The 21,377-nt window shown below is 34.2% G+C and overlaps 1 protein-coding gene across 1 annotated transcript in view; it reads left to right on the top strand.

Annotated features, from left to right (window-relative positions):
- The first annotated feature begins 3,034 nt into the window (after positions 1-3,034).
- The window catches only part of necab1 (N-terminal EF-hand calcium binding protein 1), a 79,160-nt gene continuing 60,817 nt past the window's right edge, over positions 3,035-21,377 (top strand). The window contains 3 exon segments of the mRNA NM_001017848.1: positions 3,035-3,243; positions 4,967-4,991; positions 9,116-9,224. Of these exon segments, the coding sequence (NP_001017848.1) occupies positions 3,157-3,243; positions 4,967-4,991; positions 9,116-9,224 (221 nt within the window). The 5' untranslated portion in view covers positions 3,035-3,156.

The following is a 21,377-nucleotide window of genomic DNA, read 5'->3' as shown; positions in this document are numbered from 1 at the left end:
TCTGACAGGTTCTTACAGGTATAAAATGTAGATGAAGAAGAGAAGTGGTCCCATCACTGACCATTAAAGCGCCCTAGCTGAATGATGGAATTCCACACCCTCCCAAAATACCCTGACAGACCTGTCTGGTTCATTGAGGTGCCCTTTGTGTTGGCGGTTGACAGGATAATCTTGTGTTTACTGTGTAAAAGCTGTATGTATAGATCAAACAAGATGAGTGTTGATGGTAAAATTAAGTATGATTATGGGTTAGGTTATTATGATTATTTATAATGATTTTGCGTTAATTAAATCACTTAGAATTTTTTAGAGAATGAGATTGTTTATATTTTAAAAAGGCATGGTACGCAAATGTCCAACGAATCAAGAGACCTGGTGCAGTGCAATCTGAGCAGCATCCAATACTTTTTTAATACACTCACCTTAACTCTTTATTTATTTATTTATTTATTTATTTTATTGAAAAACAAGAACAATGGCATACAAAAAATGCAGAATACAATGCTTACAATTTTTTTCACATCAAAGGAACAAATCAGTAAAGAAAAATAATAATAAAAAAAATAACTATAAAATTACAGGGGATTTATAAACTACAAAAAATTGCATAAGAAAAGGATTGCAAAATTGCATAGATCCTTATCGCTTTTTTTATTTTTAATGTCTTTAGGTATTTTGATGTAATGTTTAAGATCAATTTTAAACAAATAATGTTATGATTAAATTAATAGACATATTTTGCTCCAAAGTTTTGCTAATATTATTGTATATCAAAAACATATCTTTACAAGAAAACTGAATTTTTATTTTGTAAATTTAAATGTAAGATATTAAACATCAAACCAAAACATTTGGGTATATGTGCATTAAAAAAACAGGTCTTTTACACGCCGATTCCATGTCTCTAAACAATTTTTTTTTTAAACTTACTACAGTATTTACTACGTAAGTTCCAAACTTTTTTCCACTCAATCTGCTCAAATAAGGAATTCTAAAAAGATTTGCATTTAGACAACAATGTGGTTCTGAATAACTTTCGAATGTAACAATTATCAAATTTATAGACTATAATTTTCACATGTAAAAGATTTAATTCAGAGGATAAATTAACGGATAAGAGCTGAACAATTCCCCTAGGAATTGCATCAAATATTATTGCAAATTATTTAGCCGTTATGGGGATCTTGTAATAATTGAGAAATTCACAATAATTAAAAAGCTGTACATTACTTTTGAATAACTGTCTCACCAATATAATATCATTATTGTACCAATTTCTATAAAATTAGGATTTATTTTTAAAGGCTATACATTTGTTGTTTCATATCACTGATTTATGTGGAGAAAAAATATGCTTATAAATAAGCATGCATAGTAAGCATATCTGTTTAGTTTTGTCAGCACTTTGTTAATTTCAAAATTACACCTTAAAAACAATTCTAAACCCCCTACCTGGTCAAAAAATAATTCAGGGATGATGCTCCATATTTTGCCTTTATAATTCAGGTAATTCTTAATCCATTTGTTTTTAAATATACAATTAGAAGTGCTGAAGAACACTGAGACCACCATCTTCAACTCAATAGCACAAAATTGTCTTTTTTAGATAATGTGGTCTTTTTCTACATATGAAATTGAACAAAAATATATCCACCTCTTTAATGACTGATTGTGGAACCTCTAATGCAAGAGAAGTACATACTTAACGTGACAAACCTTCAGTTTTAGCTAATAATATTTTTCCTTTGACAGATCTCTCATTAATCATGTGTAATTTTTACTCAATGCGCTTACCTATAACCACCCCCAATCTTACCCCTCACAGTTAGGCCTACGTCATTAGCTCCTTTGAGTGCATTGTATCTGACATTGCATCACTGAGATATGCAGTCTCCAATCCTGCACCCAGATACAGTTGAAAGAATCAGCTAATCATAATGTTTCTGTTAGTGCTATATTTTACCACAAGATGCCGCTGTTACTTTACATTTCATTCATGGAGAGACGTTTGTGCTTCGAGGCGTGCTATCATTAAATAAACAGATCATTAAAAAATATGACAGGAATAATTTTTAAAATAACTAAATGTACTTTTCTCCGTATGAAATACTGCGTAAACAGATCTAAACTGAGGATAACATCCTAAAAAAACGTAATCACTATTTTCTAACACTAAATGGGTTTAACGTGAGTTTTTTATTCTGTGGAACACAAAAGTAGATACTCTGAAGAAAGCTGGATATCGGCAACCATTTACATCCATAGAAAAGCAAATACATTGGAAGTTAATGGTTACAGTTTCCAGCTTTCTTCAAAAGAGCTTATTTTGAGTTCGAACTAAGAAAGAAAGTTAAACAGGTTTGGAACAATTGAAGGAGTAAATGATATAAATGTTAAATTTCAGAATTATCACTTTAAAATGACAGTTAAAGTAAATGAATATACATTAGCATGTATCATACTCAAATTGTTGTGTGCAAACAGTTTATTTTTCATTTCATGCAAGAGCAACTAGAATTTTTCATTTTGTATTCTTAAAAAAAGAAGGAAAATCTAATTTGGAGCGACATAAGGTCGATATTCATTCATTTTCTTTTGGTCAATTTATTTATCAGGGGTCACCACAGCAGAATGAACCACCAACTAATCCAGCATTTACACAGCAGATGCCCTTCCAGCTGCAACCTAGTACTGGGAAACACCCATACATACTCACATGAGGTTGATAAACACTAATAAATTATTATAATTATCATTATTACTGTTGTGGTGAATAATTATTATACTTTCACCTGTTATAGTTTATTTATAATGACCTGACCAAAACGTATTAGGCTGCTGTTTGGGAAGGTTTTCCATTATTACATAATGACAGACACGAAGAGACAAAAATATCTGCATGGTGAGAGACATAACAGAAATCGCCGCAGGTATAGGGAATAATGACAAGCTCTGATAGCGGAGCACAAAGCGAATGTCATTGGTGCGCAGCTCAGCATCAGAGACCTGTGGCTCATCACTGGAGTACAGCGGGAGATTCCTTTCACGCGCATTAGAGCAACACACAGCAGAACGCGCGCTCCTTCTGTCCACACGCATTAAGTGCTTTTCTGTCAGAACACAAAGTTAAAGAGTTATTTATCACTAGGATTGACCATGGATTGCTCTGAAGAGGTACAGTCACTCTCGGATGAAGCCAGCACTCCCATCGAGTTAAAGAAAGGAATGTCAATATTTTTGGACGTGAGTATTTTTAAGTAACTACTTTGTTTTTGAATGATTTTTATGCTGAATTATTGTGTGGAACGATAAAGGGAAAATGGAGACCTGATAGAACCTGTTGATTGATTCACAGTGATGTAGTTTATCGTCTGACATCTTCGTGGCTTTAATATATTCCTATTTATATCCATTTGTTATTCTGTAATTTGCTGTTCTAATATGCTTAACATTCATTATTAAATTTGCTTTATTTTTTTAAATTGCATTGATGCATTGTTCATATTTGCCTACTAGGTTCAAATAAAATAAAATTATATGTATATAATAAGTCAAAGACAGCATTTTTTATTTATGCTTTTTTTAAGTTTTATTTATTTATGTTTTAACTTGTACCTTTTTGTACTATTATATGGCAGAAGACATCAACTAAAATGTCGTTTAGTGTGACAAACAATCACTTCAGTCACATTAGGAAAATAACATTTAAAAAAATATAAATATTTAAATACATAATTTAAGGATTCTGCAATTTTGCAGTTCAGCAAAATATTAATTAAATATAATTTTTATGCCATTATTTTTGCCAGTATCATTAAAAGTCACAATATTTCTTAATAATACATTTTTAATAATTTCAAATGCCACAATATTTAGTATAGTCATTTACTCTTTTATATATTTCAATATACATATTGCATAAATCCGACTTTTGTACTTTGCGAAAGGACGTTGGAACATTATTCATCTATTTTTTAACATTTAATTTTCACAGAATGTGTTTTTTTAAACATTAGACACTAAAATCTGGTCATATGCACATCAACATAATTTTGTATATTTAGTTTGATTATGTATATATGATTGGGAAGGGCATCCGCTGCATAAAACACATGCCAGATTAATTGGTGGTTCATTCCGCTGTGGTGCCCCCAGATAAATCAGGCACTAAGCTGAAGGAAAGCGAGTGAGTGATGTATATATGAATGTGCAAATGTTTAAAGTCTCACTCATACAATATAAAGAAATGTGTACAAAATTCCCTGGCTGTAATGTAGTTTTAGGTTTTGATCTTGAAGTATTCAGGTGATTTGAGACTTACATTCTTCATAGCATTAGGCAAAGGCTTATGTAATGCACCATGACTCATATTGCATTGCTGTTATTTGCAGTCATTATGCATAGTATCAATTAATATAATGTAATTAGTCATTATGCATATTGTCAATTAAACACAACATTATTTATTCTCTTTTCTGCTATATAATGGATTCAGATCCTCTTCAAGTACAAAGCCATGCTAGCTTAAAGGCTGGTTGTAACTGCGGTTTTAGTTGCTAATTAAATTGTAGTAAGGTGTCTAAAGAGCTTCCGCTGGGATCAGAGGTGTGTATTGTTAATTATCATACTGGAATGAGGAAGCACCAGTCCTTGACAGATCAGTGGCATAGTTTTTCACTCCTCTAAGGAGGAAGCTAAATTCAGCCTAGACTTGGCATGCCCAGCAGCGGACCATATTTAAAGTGTGAATGTTCTTGCTGTGAAATGGGACTTTATTTAACAGACCGCTGTGGCGTGCTTGGGTTTTCAAAGTCAACATATCATCACGTTTTCTTTCATCTCTGCTCCTTTTAGGACTCAACCTAAATAATTTACAGTGCACGAGTCCCTTTACATGATCAGCTGAGCATGATTTTTTATTCTATGCCCAGAGGCTGTGAACTGATAATGTCCTGTTTTCTTTTAGATATTGAGAAGAGCTGACAAAAATGGTAAGCGTTGCCTTTCTGGCTTTTAAAGTTCACCTGTTGTTCACCTGCATAATAAATATTTTGGTATGGATTAGTGCATGTTACGACACCTCCATATGTTTGAATGGGTGTCCATTCTCCGGCTTTGCTGGTACTCAGTTGTCATGGAAACTCTAGACTTGCCATACGTTTCCTAATGATAGTCAATATTTTAGTAGAGCAATACCAAACAAATGTCACTGTGCTTCAAATTCATTTGTGTAAACCACCTATTTTTAAAAATAGCCTTCATTTACATATTGTTTTTTTCTATATATTATGAAAAATATATAGAAAATATATTATTATTATAAGTTCAGTTTTTTTGTTTTAGAATAGTCCAATTCAATTTTCCAATTCAATTCATGTTCATTTCTACACCACTTTTACAATGTAGATTGTGTCAAAGCAGCTTAACATAGAAGATTATAGTAAAGTGAAACTGTGTATATATATATATATATATATTTAAAGGATGTTCCTAAATATACTTAACAGTTCATGTGCTGGTGTTTTTGTGGAGTTTTATTTACATTTTCTTTAATTCTATTTTAATTAACCATAGTTTTACTACAGATAAAACCCCAAAAGTTTATTAAACTATGCTAACCACAAATTAACTGGTTTTGCCAGGGATGGGTTTGGTGGAAATTGTATGAATTTGTACAACTGAGCCACTTTTAATTTGTTACGAGTGTATACATAAAGGTCAAAACATAAAGTTCCAAATGCAGCTTTTATTGAAGCATAGGGATGGTCAGACAGGCAAGGGTCAACAGGAGCAAACAGTACAACATGGGTAATCCAGTAGATTAATCCATAAAGACAGGCAATGATTGCGGCAGGCAGAAAAATACCAATACAATCCAAAATCAAAACACAGGTAACTGCCAAAAACTAGAACTGGGAAACCGCTGCACACTAACAGTGAGTACCTTACATGGACCCCAATAATCCGATTTTAACGTGATTAGGAAATTACTGTGATTAAGAGTTTACCATGTATACAGTGATTTTTGATTAATTTAATCTGATTAAGGCTATAATCAAACTAAACATAAATCGGATTAAGACGTGGAGTATACCGTCGCAGTATTAGTCGCAGTATTAAAGTGCTGTACAGACATGTAAACACTGCAATCAAACTATTACCGTCATGTAGAGTTTTCACCGCATTTTGCAATAGGATAGTCTATACACTTACGGCTGTTTGACACTATTCTCTGCACCTACCGAGTCAGTGAAGGACCACAGACACCTGCATCGCGAAATGTGGTATCAAACTCCATTAAAGCAACACTCTTCCAGCAGTTCATACTCGCATCTTATATCTCGCTTGTCGGGGGGCATAAATGAAATGATGAGATGAATGAAAGTGAAACTGCCGATCTGTACGTAAAGTCGAATTCTCAGCACATACCAATCTTCACAGATGGTTCAAAGATGGAAAGTAATGTAGCAGCAGCAATGGTGACAGGGGAACAAAGTCATGGAATCAGTCTGCCTAAAGAATGCTCCATATTCACAGCTGAAGCCCGCGCTTTACTTTTAGCATTGGAGTATATAGAAAATGCCCAACAAAAGAAATCCATCATTTTTACAGACTCTAAATCATGCCTCCAAGTTATGGAATCTTCAACCAATGATCATCCTTTGATTGACAATATTTTAACTAAAGTTCACCAACTACAAAATCAGTTTTATCACATCATTTTTTGCTGGGTTCCTGGACATGTCTGACTTTTAGGAAATGAGCGAGCTGATGCAGCTGCTAAAGATGCTTTGAAGCAAGTAGTGAACAAATGCCAAATTCCTCCGTCAGAGATGAAACCTTTTATCAACGCTTACATTTTAAACAAGTGGCAAAAGGAATGGGATGCATTAGAAAACAATAAACTACATGAAATCCAACCTGAAGTTTCACACAGAATTTTAAGACATTTTAAGAATCGATTTGATCAAGTAGTTTTTACCAGATGTCGTATTGGGCATACGAGAATTACACATGGATTTTTGCTCCAAGGTGAAAACCCTACTCAGTGTTTGTGCTGCAAAACTCATCTTACTGTAAAACATATTTTACTGGACTGTCCTGCTTTTACTGATTCCAGAAGGACTTTTTATGAAATGAACTCTTTTAAGGACATTTTTGACAAAGTGGAACCAGAAAAGATTTTAGAATTTTTATCATGTATTAACACAAAAAATCTTATTTAATTTATGTTTTATTTTGTTTGTTAATTTTTAAATTGTATATTTATTGTTGAAAGATTCCTGCCATGAAGATAGCCTTGGTTGCTGACATGGCACTAAATAAAAAATACATTACATTACAGTACGTAAAGTCGACAAATTAAAAATGAAACATTTGAAATTACTTAAAACTCCTGACAAAAGTGGACAGCACGGTTATGCAATGTGGCAATGTGCTGGATAATTTGGCGGTTCACTCCGCTGTGGTGAACACTGATTTAGGGATGGTTGACGTGCGACTGAAGTTTCGAGACAGTGTCAAGATCCCGATGGGCAAGTGTTTCGAAACCCATTATTTCAGAGATTTGAGCCCATTATCTCTTCATACTAGTCTAAAACTCTCACCGCTTCACTAAATCACTTAAAACTTTAATGCGAGATATAATTTCTCAGTTTCTTTTCTGAAGCTGTTTCAGAGCAATACATAAAAATTAGAGACGGGTTTCAAAACGTTTCGAAGCTTCAACAATTTTGCTTCAACCGTTGCAGTGTTTCATGAAGCCTCACTTTGCCCACCACTACCTTGATTAATAAAGGGACTAAGGCAAAAAGACAATGAATAAATGAATGAACATTTAAACGGGATCATGAAAGGAACTTTAAAAAAGCAACTCATGTAAACACCTTAATCATATTATTGACTTATTCAGATTAAGGCAAATAATTTGATTATTGATGTCCATGTAAAAGTAAGAAAGTGAGGTGTAGTCCTAGTAATCAGTCCTCATGAGATTCAGTTGTGTGATTATAATCAGTTGTGAATTAGAACTGGTGTGTGTAAAGTGCATGATGGAACATGTAGTCCGGTTCAGTGGCACATGTGCTGTGTGTCTGGTGACTGCGATTGTTTAAACCACTGTGACACTTTTTCACAGTAGTCTATGTGGTTTTGTTGCCCTAAAAAAATCAGTGATGGGTCAAATCAGTCTGATCTCACAAGGAAATGTAGATATTTAATGTTTTGTCAAGTTAGTAGCTGATTCAGAGTTCAGTCGTATGAAAATGTATGATTTTAAAAAGGTTGCATGGCACCCAACCCCACCCCTAAACCCAACTCTCATTGGGGGACAAGCAAATTGTACTAAATTGCACAAATGAGATAAAAATCTTAGCCACTAAATCAAAAAGTTACAAATTGCCCTGCCTGACATAGCGTTGGTCAAATATGTTCAAACCCAACAGTTCAGCTGAATATGTGATTTTAATGTATTTGCTAGCTCTTACCATGGTTAACTGTAGAAAACTACACTCTTAAAACTGTTGGCTTATTTTAACCCAACATTGGGTTTGTCAGTTTTTAACATAGAATGAGTAGAGTGTGCTCCATGTTGTTATCCATGGAATTTGTTGTATAGCTGTGGTTATACAAATGGCAATCAATAGGCCAAAACCATGATTCATAAGTGCTTTAAAATCTTGCATATTGAAACACAAATGTAAATGAAAATGAAATGCTCTAATATATGCATGTATTTAATATATGCTAACAGTGTTCAGTGCAGATCTTCTGCTCATATTGTGTTAGTTCTAAAGCTTTTCATTGCATTTTATTTCATGTCCTATAAAGCACACCACATGCAGCAGTATTTATTCTATTTTAAGTAAAGCCTGGCATGACTCACCTGCCACTGTTTGTTTAAAAACCTCTGGGCGTCTGCATCGACTAACACAAGCCCTGAGCTCTGTCGTAAACATTATCTTATGCCATCTGTGTGTGTGTGTGTGTGTGTGTGTGTTTTCACCTAACACCTGAAATCTAATATGCATAATCTAAACTAGATGATGGACATTTCTATTAAATGAGAAATATTTTTTTCAAAGCAAACCTGTTAACCACATTTTCCTCCCAAAAGATGATGGGAAGCTGTCCTTCGATGAGTTCAAGGCTTATTTCTCAGACGGCGTTCTGTCAGGAGATGAATTAAAGGAGCTTTTCCATGCGATTGACACTCATAACACAGAGTGAGCATTTCTGTTCATGATCGACATAAATACATGCATGACAAAGACACCTTTTTTGGTTCCATTTTGACATTTTGAAGGTCTTCTGTTGGTAATAAAATGTTCATTTTTAAACACAAAATCAACTGCAAAATGAAACACAAGTTCATGGTCATATAATTAGTTTTAAATGCTCTGAAGTCAGAAATCAAATAGCTGGAAGGTTGCAGCCATCTACATCAAGTGCAGCCACATATAAGTTCAATGCTCTGACACAATTACTGTGGTAATACCATTGTTTTGACTGGAGTGCTGTTGTTGAGACCATCTTATTTGTCCATTCCAGATGAGTTCAGTTGTACCAGCTGCATGTGCAGATATTGCAAATCTGGTTAACACTTTATTTTGATAGTCCATTTGAGTATTAGTAGACTGTCTGCCCTACAGCTCCTTCAACAGACTGACTATAAGAAACTTTGCAAGTACATGTCAACTTAACCCTAACCCAAACCTAACAATCTATTTACAATCTAATCTGATTAAGAGCACAGTATGCACAAAAAATGCACAAAACATACAATCAAAACTGAAGAGGGTATATAGCTTAAACCTCAGAGGGGTCACTGGATTGTTCTTTAATATAGATTTGTCAAATAAATCAAGAAATTGACCCCAAGTAGCCAAAGATTTTGTTATGGAGCTAGTCTACAAAAATCGTTGTCTTTCCATCTATATATGGTCCAATCCCAATTCTACCCCTTAGCCCTTCCCCTAACCAATTTTCTTTAGCTTGAAGGTGTAGGGCTAGGGGGAAGGGCTAGATACCCCTTCAAACTGAGATTTTTTTCAAGACTACACTTGAAACCATGGTGTAAGAAAATTTCCTAGAACTCACATGCTACAACGGCAGTATAGCTGCACCTGGAAGTCAGGAGAAGCACAAATTATTATTTTTTTTGTCATTATTACAAATTTTTACAACAAATACCCACATGTTTTAATACACTGATAACGACATTTGTGTTTTTCTGTCTGGTTAAAAAAAGAAGTAAATTTTGCTATCTATAATTCATAATCATAACTCCTGTATAACAATCCCACAACATTCTGACACTCGATGACACTCAAATACCCTGTCAGAAAAGTCTCGTGGCAGGGAATGACCTTTTTACAGTGTCTGCTATAATGTTAATGTTGTGTTTGTGTTCATACATAGATGAATATGGCCACTCGTTATGATAACATAATATATGCTTTCAGTGATTTCCTGAAGATAAATACCAAAAAATAACTCAACTGGAATAACTACAGCAGTCGCGATCGTCTGATCTCATACAAAGCAAGAGATTGTGATGACATGATGACATGTGCAGGTGTTATAGTGCTGTCCTATTTCTTAGGGGTAAATTCTGAAGTCCTTCCCCCTCACACTCTTCAAGGGCCAAGGGAAAGAGGAAGGGGTAGAGGTACAAAAATAGAATTGGGATTGGGCCTAATTGATATCATGTCGGAGATCCACTTCTGGAATGAGGGGGGTAACAGTGATTTCCAATTGTTAAGCACTAGTCTTTTAGCCACAACCATGCCTTGCATTAAAGACTCTTGCATTTTTTGCGGGAAAGAAGTTGTATTTTCTAAGAAGCCAAAGATGGCAAGTTTGGCATCTGATAGAAAATGTCTGCTATAAGCTTTGGAGTACCAGTCAAATATGTTTGCCCAGAATCTATTTAGTAAGTGACAGAGCGCATGAGCAACCATGTCCTCTGCTATCTTGCACTTTTTTAGGTGTACATTAGTGTAGTACAGTGTGTCTAAATGACTTATTTTAGTCTGCTGGCAAATGAGTATAATCGAATACACAGTCTTTGTGGCAACACTTTAGTTAAGGTCACAATACATGATATTAACAAACCATTAACTAACACTACCAGCTTAATCAACTACTCGTTTGCTGTCGTTTAGGGTTTAATTTGGGTTTAGGTTCTGGATAGTATTAGAGATCTAGAATAAGATCACACTTTATTACTACTAATTAACAGTTAATATCTTAATAATAGGCAGGTAATAAGCCAGTACTTAATTGCACGAATTGTGACCTAAACTAAAGTGTCGCTGTCTTAGTAACTGTTTTAAATGAGTAGAAAACATTTTCTTGCTTACAAATTTGGACAATCACAGTTGCATTTTTACAATTTACTCAGACTGTAATGGTATTGTTGTCAAAATATTAATGTTTTCAGGCCCCCAAAATATCACTGTTGTGTAAGTTAGAAGGCAAAATGCAGGAAAATGGTTAGTTTATGGTTGAAAACAACGTTACTTTACAGAGAACTTGCTAGCATGGTATGACCGCAAGGTCGCAACTAGCTGACAAAAGTGAAGAGGGGGTTGTTGGGACCTCTAATAGTAGTTTTGGGAGTCCCAATAGTGTGTGGGCCCTTAGAAGGCCCTAACTTCCCACATTTCCAAAAATCCTGTAGAATTCAACCAATCAGATGACTTCAAAAAGATTTCCCATTTGTGTGTGCCATAAATATCAGACATTTAGCCAACAGTCCATGGTCTTCTACCAACCGATCTAGGCCATGCTTAGTGGTTTACAGCACCATCTAGAACCACATTTTTTTACATGTAGGGATTTTACACTTGACTGTGATTCAAAGAGTCAATTACTTGAGGTGATTACATATGAAAGGAATTTTTTTTTTATAGTTCCAATATCTATTGATTAAAGTACTTGAGGTTTTAGGGGCATGGAAACTGCCTGTTTGCCTGTCTCAGGAACTGTCTGGTAATTATTTTAATTATATATGAAACAAATTAGAAAGTTCTATAATTGAACAGGAAAATAAATCATTCTCATTTGTATTCTTCTGTGCCGTTGTGACTATACAACGGCAGCCATGCACGATCCTCCCTTTATCAAGCAAAGCCTTCACCCAGCATCCTCTCTACCCTGATGATGTCATTCCAGTGTCTGCTACATGAGTAACATCCACCGAGGGCGAGGGTGCGCTGTCTCTCAAACATCACCGACTCAAACTGATGCTTATCGTGCTTCTGGCTTGTTAGACACTGAAACATCAGTGCTGGTTTGTTGATGTGTGTATTTGTGTGAGAGAGATAAAGACGTTTGGGTTCTTCTTCTTTACACGAAACCAATACAGCACCCTCAACTTAAATCATCACCCTTGTTAAATTTGAGCAAGGAAGGCTGTGGAATAATTAAGAAATTACTAGTTGACATGAATCAGCCCTAGAAAAAGACATTTTTTTCTATATTTATCACTGTTAGTATGATGGTTAGAATGACAAAAGAAAAGTTCAATAGCCGGAGAACTGCAAAATGAAAGGGATAGTTCACCAAAAATGAGAATTCTGTCATAGTTTACTCACCCTCCTGTGATTCCAAACCTTTATGAGATCATTACTTCTGTTGAATTCAAAATAAGATATTTTGAAGAATTTTGAAAATCATTGACATTCATAGTATGAAAAGCAAATACTATGGAAGTCATTGGTTTCATTCATTCATTCATTTTCCTTCGGCTTAGTCCCTTAATTAATAAGGGGTCGCCACAGAGCAATGAACCACCAACTTATCCAGCATATGTTTTACGTAGTGGATGCCCACTTAAGACAATTTAGCTTACCCAATTCCGTTTGTCTTTGGACTGTGGGGAAAATCAGAGCACCCGAAGGAAACCCACGCAAACACAGGGAAAACATACAAACTTCACACAGAAGTGCCAACTGACCCAGCCGAGACTTGAATCAGTGACCTTCTTGCTTTGAGGCGACAGTGCTACCCACTACACCACCGTGCCACCCATAATTGGTTCCAACATTTAAAATAAACATCTTCATTTGTGTTCAACAGAAGAAAGAGTTTTTGTGACAAGTGAAACGTGAGTAAATAATGGCAGAATTGTGATTTTTGGGTGAACTGTTCCTTTAAGTTGGGTCTTGGGGGTAAGAAAGTGTCCAAAAATACAATCCCACATTACCTACAATGAATCATAACATATTGTTTGAGTTTAAAGAAAAAAAAAATTTACTCTATCTAAAAACAAACACACATATTTTTTACCTATACTCAGCAAAAGTTAAAAAGTTTGCTTGTTTTTTCTAGGGTGCCAGTATTAATGGATAGCAATGAAATGGGTTTTAAATAAGGCAGAGCATGCCAACAGGCATTTTTTTTGTTTTGTTTTAACATTTTATAGAATAGTTTACTGAAAATGAAAATTGAAAATGGAACTATGGAGAAACAATAAAGAGATGTATGATTTAAAGCTATGAGTAAGACATAATGTTTTTTTCTATATTCTGCTGACATTTCCACATTTAAAATTGAATGTAATTTAAGGCATTTTTACAGAATAAAATTAAAAAGTTGCTTGTTTTCAAGCATGTTTTTTTCTTTTTTAGACAATGGTATTTTTTTTTACTTCACAAGAACTAATAAATCAATATTTGATGAAGAAATATTTAATCTCAAAAACAAAAACATTTATTCTGACCAACTGTCATTGAAAATCGCTAAATTTCTTGTTGGAATTTTAAAGAAATGTCATCAGGCTTTTGTAATGTAAAATACAACATTAACCCTTGTGCACTGTTCAATTTTACTACCCTTTTGTTATGTTCAGGATGAAAACATTTACTAAATTAAACTGCTGTGAAAATGCATCAGATAAATATGTTTTACAAATTTTTGGCATAAATCTGTTAATCAACCTCAGTCCTGATCAAAACTACTAAATTGTTCAAAAAATTACAGGATTTTAATTGCCTTGAATCTTTAATGGCTAAATTCATAAATGACGTCAATGGCTTTATGAAAAAAGCAGATAAAATGACGTATTTTCAATATGAAAAGTAAATGAACAGTTTTTTTTCACCTTTTATCACAGTCTTGGACATGTGAATGGTTTGTAACAACATTGATTTTGATGCGTTGTTAGATTTTAATTTTTTCTCCCTAATTTACTGTTGGTGGCTGTTTTTGCACCATTGACTTCCATTTTAACCACAACTGATGGTGCATAAAACACACACAGTCTTTGTTTTTATTTACTCCATGTAGCTCTGAAAGCTGAGATGCATATTTAGATTTTCTCAGACACATCAAGGTAAGTGTGTAAAGGTCACTCTCATACACATACACACACTTGCTGTTATATTTAATTAATTATTAATTAAACAAGCTTTTTTTGCACCGCCTTATCTAAGGGTTTAATGGTGCCGACTGATGATCAACAGTAAAAATGACTAATTTGACCAAAACCACTAGCAATCAAAACTGCATGGTTATATAGTGTCATGGTTTTGTAATCAAACAAATGGGGTTATAATGGCAGTTAATGGGGCAAAAACAACATCCAAAAGTAAATTAGGGAGAAAAAACATGAAAATTAATCAAAAACAATGCATCAAAGGCATTGCTGTTTCACATGTCCAAGACTTTGATAAAATATATATTTTTTAAATACAGTCCATTACTTTTTACAGTTGAAGTCAGAATTATTAGCCCCCCTTAGATTTTTTTTCTTTTTTAAATATTTCCCAAATGATGTTTAACAGAGCAAGGAAATTTTCACAGTATGTCTGATAATATTTTTTTCTTATGGAGAAAATCTTATTTGTTTTATTTCGGCTAGAATAAAGCAGTTTTTAATTTTTTATAAACATTTTAAGGTGAAGAACATTAGCCTCTTTAAGTAATATATATTTTTTTCGATAGTCTACAGAACAAAACATCCTTATGAAATAACTTGCCTAATTACTCTAACCTGCCTTAACCTAGTTAAGTCTTTAAATGTCACTTTAAGCTGTATTGAAGTGTCAAAAGATAAAATAAATCAGTTATTAGAGATGAGTTAATAAAACTATTATGTTTAGAAATGTGTTGAAAAATCTTCTCTCCGTTAGACAGAAATTGCGGACAAAAATAAACAGGGACGCTAATAATTCAGGGGGGCTAATAATTCTGACTTTAACTGTATATTATTTTATGTGTTTTTTCACCAAATCAGTGACATCATTTATGAATTTGACAATTAAAGAGTTAAAATCCTGTAATTTACTAAGCAATTTGGAAGTTTTGATCAGGACTAAGGTTGATTAACAGATTTATAAATTAAAAAAAAAAATTAATCTGATGTCTTTTTACAGTAGTTTAATTTAGTGAATGTTTTCATCCTGAAAATTACAAAAGGGTAGTACATTTGCCCAGAGTGTATTGTTGAGTTTTTTTAAGCATTTAAAACATTTTCTCAAAGTATCTGTCAAAATAAGATTTGTCACCTAAAATCATTTAACTCAGAAAAAGTTATGGCCAAATTAATACTCAAAATCAGCCCAGAGTGGATGAAAACATTCCCAACAGCACATAAGGGTTAACATTTTCCCTCAAACCCATACCTCAAATCCAAAGAAACTGTTTGTTTTTAAGATATCTATTAATTTGTTTCACATCTGTAAATATAATCCAGTATTTGGCAATGCGTGTATGCTGTGACAGATGCAGTGCAGCTGTATCGAGTCAGTCTAGCGTGTGTTATATGGAGTAGATGGTGATCTTGCTTTCACCTCCTCACCGAACGATTTCATGTCACTTAAGTCATCTTGGTTTCCTAGCAGCAGCTCTCCTGGCTGCCACTCGCTCCCTTTGTAGTAGGTGTTTGATGAGAATGGGCTTCTGATTTTATTTTGCATTTATTGTGCGGCTGGTGCAGATTTGGTTTGATGTAGTATTTCAAAGCCAAAATCGCTTTAATGTGCCAACATAATGGTCGGCTCTTCCCCTGAGCACAACCATAATATTGGTTTGGGTTAAACATCAATTATTCATTATGATAGATAGCGATGATTAAAGTGTAATCCTGATACTTTCTTCATAAAATAACTGTCATGCAATGCTTTTTATATAAAGTACAATAGCTGACTTGTTGCATGAAGAAGGGTTTAATATAATTTTCAAAGCATTAGAGGCACAAATCATATTATTCCAACCTGATATGAAAGGACATAACATATGTGTATCCTTATCGTATTTTAGAATTATTTGTAGAACAGATATTTTGGTGACAGTTTATATAATCTATTAACCTACAAGGAAAGATAACCAGTCTTTAAAATGGTGACACAAGAAGTATTATGCTTTGCACTCTTATTATAACATGACAGAAAGAAAAATAAATATCTATTTTAGATTTTATTTTTCCGAATGCATTTAAAATGCTTTGTTATTCACTAATCATTCAATCCTGTTTCTAAACTTCCTATAAGAAAATTAAATTGCACAAATTTATCATTTCAGAGTAATTTCTGCCCATTTTTCCCCTCATTGTTTTGGGTAAAATGTTAATTTGTGTTTGATTTTATAATACATTTTTTTATTCAATTAATAAAACATCTTTGACAATACTTTAACTTTAAAATGTTTCATATTTTTAAATAATTATTTTTGTATTATGTATCTACAGTGCATCCAGAAAGTGTTCATAGCGCTTCACTTTTTCCACTTTTTTATGTTGCAGCCTTATTCCAAAATGGATTAAATTAATGTATTTCCTCAAAATTCTACCCACAATACCCCATAATGACAATGTGAAAAAAAAATGAATCGTTGCAAATTTATTTAAAATAAAAAACCTAAAAATCACATGTACATAAGTAAGCTCTAAACTGAGCTCAGATAGATTCTGTTTCCACTGATCATTCTTAAAATGTTTCAGCAGCTTAATTGGAGTTCACCTGAGGTAAATTCAGTTGATTGGACATGATTTGAAAAGGCATACACCTGTCTATATAAGGTCCCAGGGTTGACAGTACATGTCAAAGCACAAACCAAGCATGAGGACAAAGAAAAAGTTCCAATGAGCACAGTGACCTCAATCATCCATAACTGGAAGACTTTTGGAACCACAAGGGCTCTTCCTAGAGCTGGCTGGCCATCTAAGGTGAGTGATCGGGGAGAAGGGCCTTAGTTAGGGAGGTGATCAATAGACCAATAACAATGTCTGAGCTCCAGCATTCTTCTGTGGAGAGAGGAGAATCTTACAGAAGGACAACCATCTGTGCAGCAGTCAACCAATCAGGCCTTTATTGTAGAATGGTCAGACAGAAGCAACTCCTTAATAAAGGGTAGCAGCCTGCTTGGATTTTGCCAAAAGGCATCTGAAACAATATTCTCTCATCTGATGAGACTAAAATTGAACTCTTTGGAGTGAATGCCAGGTGTTACATTTGGAGAAAACCAGGCACCGCTCATCGCAGGCTAATACCTTCCCGACAGTGAAGCATGGTGGTGGCAGCATAATGCTGTGGGGATGTTTTTCAGCAGCAGGAACTGGAGCACTAGTCAGGATAGAGGGAAAGATAAATGCAGCAATGTACAGAGACATCCTGCACGAAAACCTGCTTTAGAGTGCTCTTGACCTCAGACTGGTGCGACGGTTCATCTTCCAGCAGGACATTGGCCATCAAAATATCAATGGAGTGGCTTCACAACAGCTCTGTGAATGTCCTTGAGTGGCCTAGCCAGAGCCCAGACCTAAATCCTATTGAACATCTCTAGAGAGATCTGAAAATGGCCATACGCCATTGCTTCTCATCCAACCTAAGCTTGAGAGGTGCTGGAAAGAGGAATGAGCAAAAATTCCCAAAGACAGGTGTGCCAAGCTTGTGGCATCATATTGAAAAAGACTTGAGGCTGTAATTGCTGCCAAAGGTGCATCAACAAAGTGTTGAGCAAAGGCTGTGAATACTTATGTACATGTGATTTTCTTAGATTTTTTATTTATTTTTTAATAAATTTGCAACAATCTAAAAAAGTCTTTTTTTCACGTTGTCATTATGGTCTATTGTGTGTAGAATTTTGAGGAAACAAATGAATTTAATCCATTTTAGAATAAGGCGGCAACATAAAAAAAATGTGGAAAAGGTGAAGTGCTATTAATACTTTCAGGATGCACTTTATTGTTTATTATAAATTACAATATCAGTGTTTTTACAATAAACCCTTTAATATAAAAAAATTATACTTCAACTTGAATTGAATATTTTATTTATTAATAATTGCATATTTACTAATAGAATATAGTTAGTATAACATAGGAAATCATACTTCACTATTTGCTATTTTTTTACCTTTATTTTCACCTTCTTTAAATACACACACAATCAATCCAGTCATACAAATTTAATACATGATAAGCTATCTTAGTGCATGACTTCAAATGTACTGATCAACGAAAAGATGTTATGTAAATATATCCATTCTTCCATGACGGATCAGTTGTGTTCATGCTTGACTGCAGTTCATTTTTGTCAGCAAGAGAAACCAAGTAGAATTCCTCGAAAATATTTCCTCATCAAAAACCTTCTCAGAATCTGTCTTTGAAAATTACACACCATATTGAAATGTAATCTTAAGGTGTGAGAAGAGCTCAACAAGTTTTATACCTGAACGGGGGAAGAAAAAAAAGCCAACCAATTAAATCTAGAAAGGTAGAAAACAATTTGACCTCTTTTAATAAACCTTATTTTTTAGGTGAGAGTGGACATTGCCATTTTGGCTTAACTGTGTCGAGACTTCAGGTCTCATTTACTTCCATTGATTTTTAGCTGTAAGAAAAAAGCTAATTATGCTGCTTGATGTTGCAATGGTATTTTCTCATTATGTTATTTTAATCTTAAGGTAATGTCATGTGCACACATGTTTCTAGTGCAAGTAGTTTAGACATTTATTGCTAGTCCAAAATCCTAAAACAATAGCAAAAACTTAATTTCACATTGCAAAAAAAATAAAATAATAATAATAATAAATAAATAAAAATAATAATAATAAATATATTTTATATTGATTATGCTTTCAAATTGCTTTATGGGATCTTGATCTTTTTCCAACAACTTTTAATTTTGAAACATTCAAAAAAAGAGACTTTTATATTCATAGTATATTTAATACATTTAATAGTTTAAAACATTTAATAGTTTAAAGTGATATATTGTCTGGGTTGGTGTTGTAAAATATGGTACAAAGACATTGTACCACACCATTTTCTGTTATTTTACACACTTATTTCTATATATTATTTCAAACTACTAAAATGTCAGTAAAAGTCATTTGGAAATAGTCAATAAATGTTTAAATGTAGTGAATTTAAAACTTTAACCCTTATTTTTTTTATCCTCTTTATAATCTGAAACATTTAGAGATGATTTACTGTTCATTACCCAGACGTCTGTGTTGTGGTGGTGTAATGTCTGGAAGAGCAAGCAGATAAGAGATGAGATATGAAGATTATTGACAGCCATGCAGCAGGCGCTTCTTCAGGCTGTGTTGATGTGTTGTCTTGAACTGTTTATCGAAGGCTTTACCTCCCGCTACGAGGTCTAGCTCAGCCAGTTAACAGTTCAGCCATGACGCGAAGCCCCCTGTGACTGTGTTTTATCCAGTAGGTCTAGCAATAGTTTTTTTTTTTTGGTATCCTGCCATCTTTTAAAAGCTAGACAACCACTTGAATGCAGTCATTGCCACCAGACAACTGCCAAATTCTGAAAACGTTCCACCCACTGTGCTGGAAAAAGGATTCACACAGCTAATCACTGTCAGTCTGTGAAATTGCAGTTAAATTTGATATATTTCTCTCAATAATAAGACAGTTTGATGTTTGATTTGTGCCAAAGTAAAATAGGACACGAAGGAATGTTCACATTCATCAGCGGCACAATTTGTCCATGTCATTTAGAGTTTTATAACTATGTGTGCATTTTTAAGATACTTTATTCTGTGTGATTTATGAGCTGTTTTAAACAAACAAAATTTCCCCACAAGATCAAAACTGACTGGTACCGCTATACAACAGCGCTATATGGCCACAGCAATATCCCAAGACTGGTTTCCTGCGGTCTGTGTGAGTGCCCCAGTATAGTGAAGGGGACACCATATTGTCAGTGGGCACCATCTTTCGGATGAGATGTTAAACCGAGGTCCTGACTCTCTGAGGTCATTTAAAATCTCATGGCACTTCTCGTAAAGACTAGGGGTGTAACCTCGGTGTCTTGGCCAAATTCCCTCCATTGGCTCTTAACCATCATGGCCTCTCAATTATCCCCATCCACCAAATTGGCTATATCACCGTCTCTTCCCTCCACCAATAACTAGTTTGTGGTGAGCGCACTGGCGCCATTGTCCTTTGGCTGCCGTCGCATCATCCAAGTGAATGCTGCACACTGGTGGGGGTGTGGAGAGACCCATCCTCATGATAGCGAAGCACTTTGGGAGTATGGCCATACACAATAAATGTGCTATATGAATACACATTACATTACATTACAACATGAGGAATTCAAGGTCGTGAACATGTCCCATAGGGTGCAATGATTCCACACTTAGTCACAGCGACATCAAACTACACCTTTTTTTTTTGTTGCGAATACATGCCCTACACTGTGACAAATGCTGGCTTCCACATAATCGATTTGTGTTGGGGCAACATGAATTAATTAAGGTAAATTATTAGTTTTTACAATTTTAGGTGGATTAATTTTGTAGTGTCTGTTTAGGCTAAGTGCAAATAGCACACCTCATTGGAATGAGCTAGTTGAGTGATTCGCACCCCTCACTGTTTGATTGACAGAGACATCATTACTAAAGAGATTGGCAAACAGTAGCATGAGTGGTGTAGCTCATAAAGCGCATGGCAACATGTTTTGACATGATCGATCATGAACCCAGTTCGATTCCAGCATCTGATAAACTCATTCTTCTTTTTTTCTCCCACTACATATCAGATTTTGCCTACTCTTCATCATGAGGAAGATATCAAAATAATATGCATTATAAGTTTGTAGAAGTTATACATAAAAAATACCCTTAAATATAAATGTTTAGTACCGCTTCAGTGAACTTGAACAAGTATATTAAAATCCATTAGTTTTCACAAGTTGTATTAGTATATATTTTTTCAAAGTGGGCTTTAAATGCTTTAAAAATAAGTTAGATCTTTGTAGACTAGAAGTATAGGTATTGTGTATCATTTATTTTATAAAATTCGGGCAATACATTATAGATTAATTTTCTTAAAAAATATCAATCTTTTTTTTATTTTATTTTTTTTATTGGAAGAATATGTACAATTACAGAATGTTTGCAAATATATA

This window comes from Danio rerio, chromosome 19 (assembly GCF_049306965.1).
Source record: "Danio rerio strain Tuebingen ecotype United States chromosome 19, GRCz12tu, whole genome shotgun sequence".
Classification (NCBI taxonomy): Eukaryota; Metazoa; Chordata; class Actinopteri; order Cypriniformes; family Danionidae; genus Danio; species Danio rerio.
The sequence above is the reverse complement of the archived record's forward strand: the minus strand, read 5'-3'. Positions and strand labels throughout refer to the sequence as shown.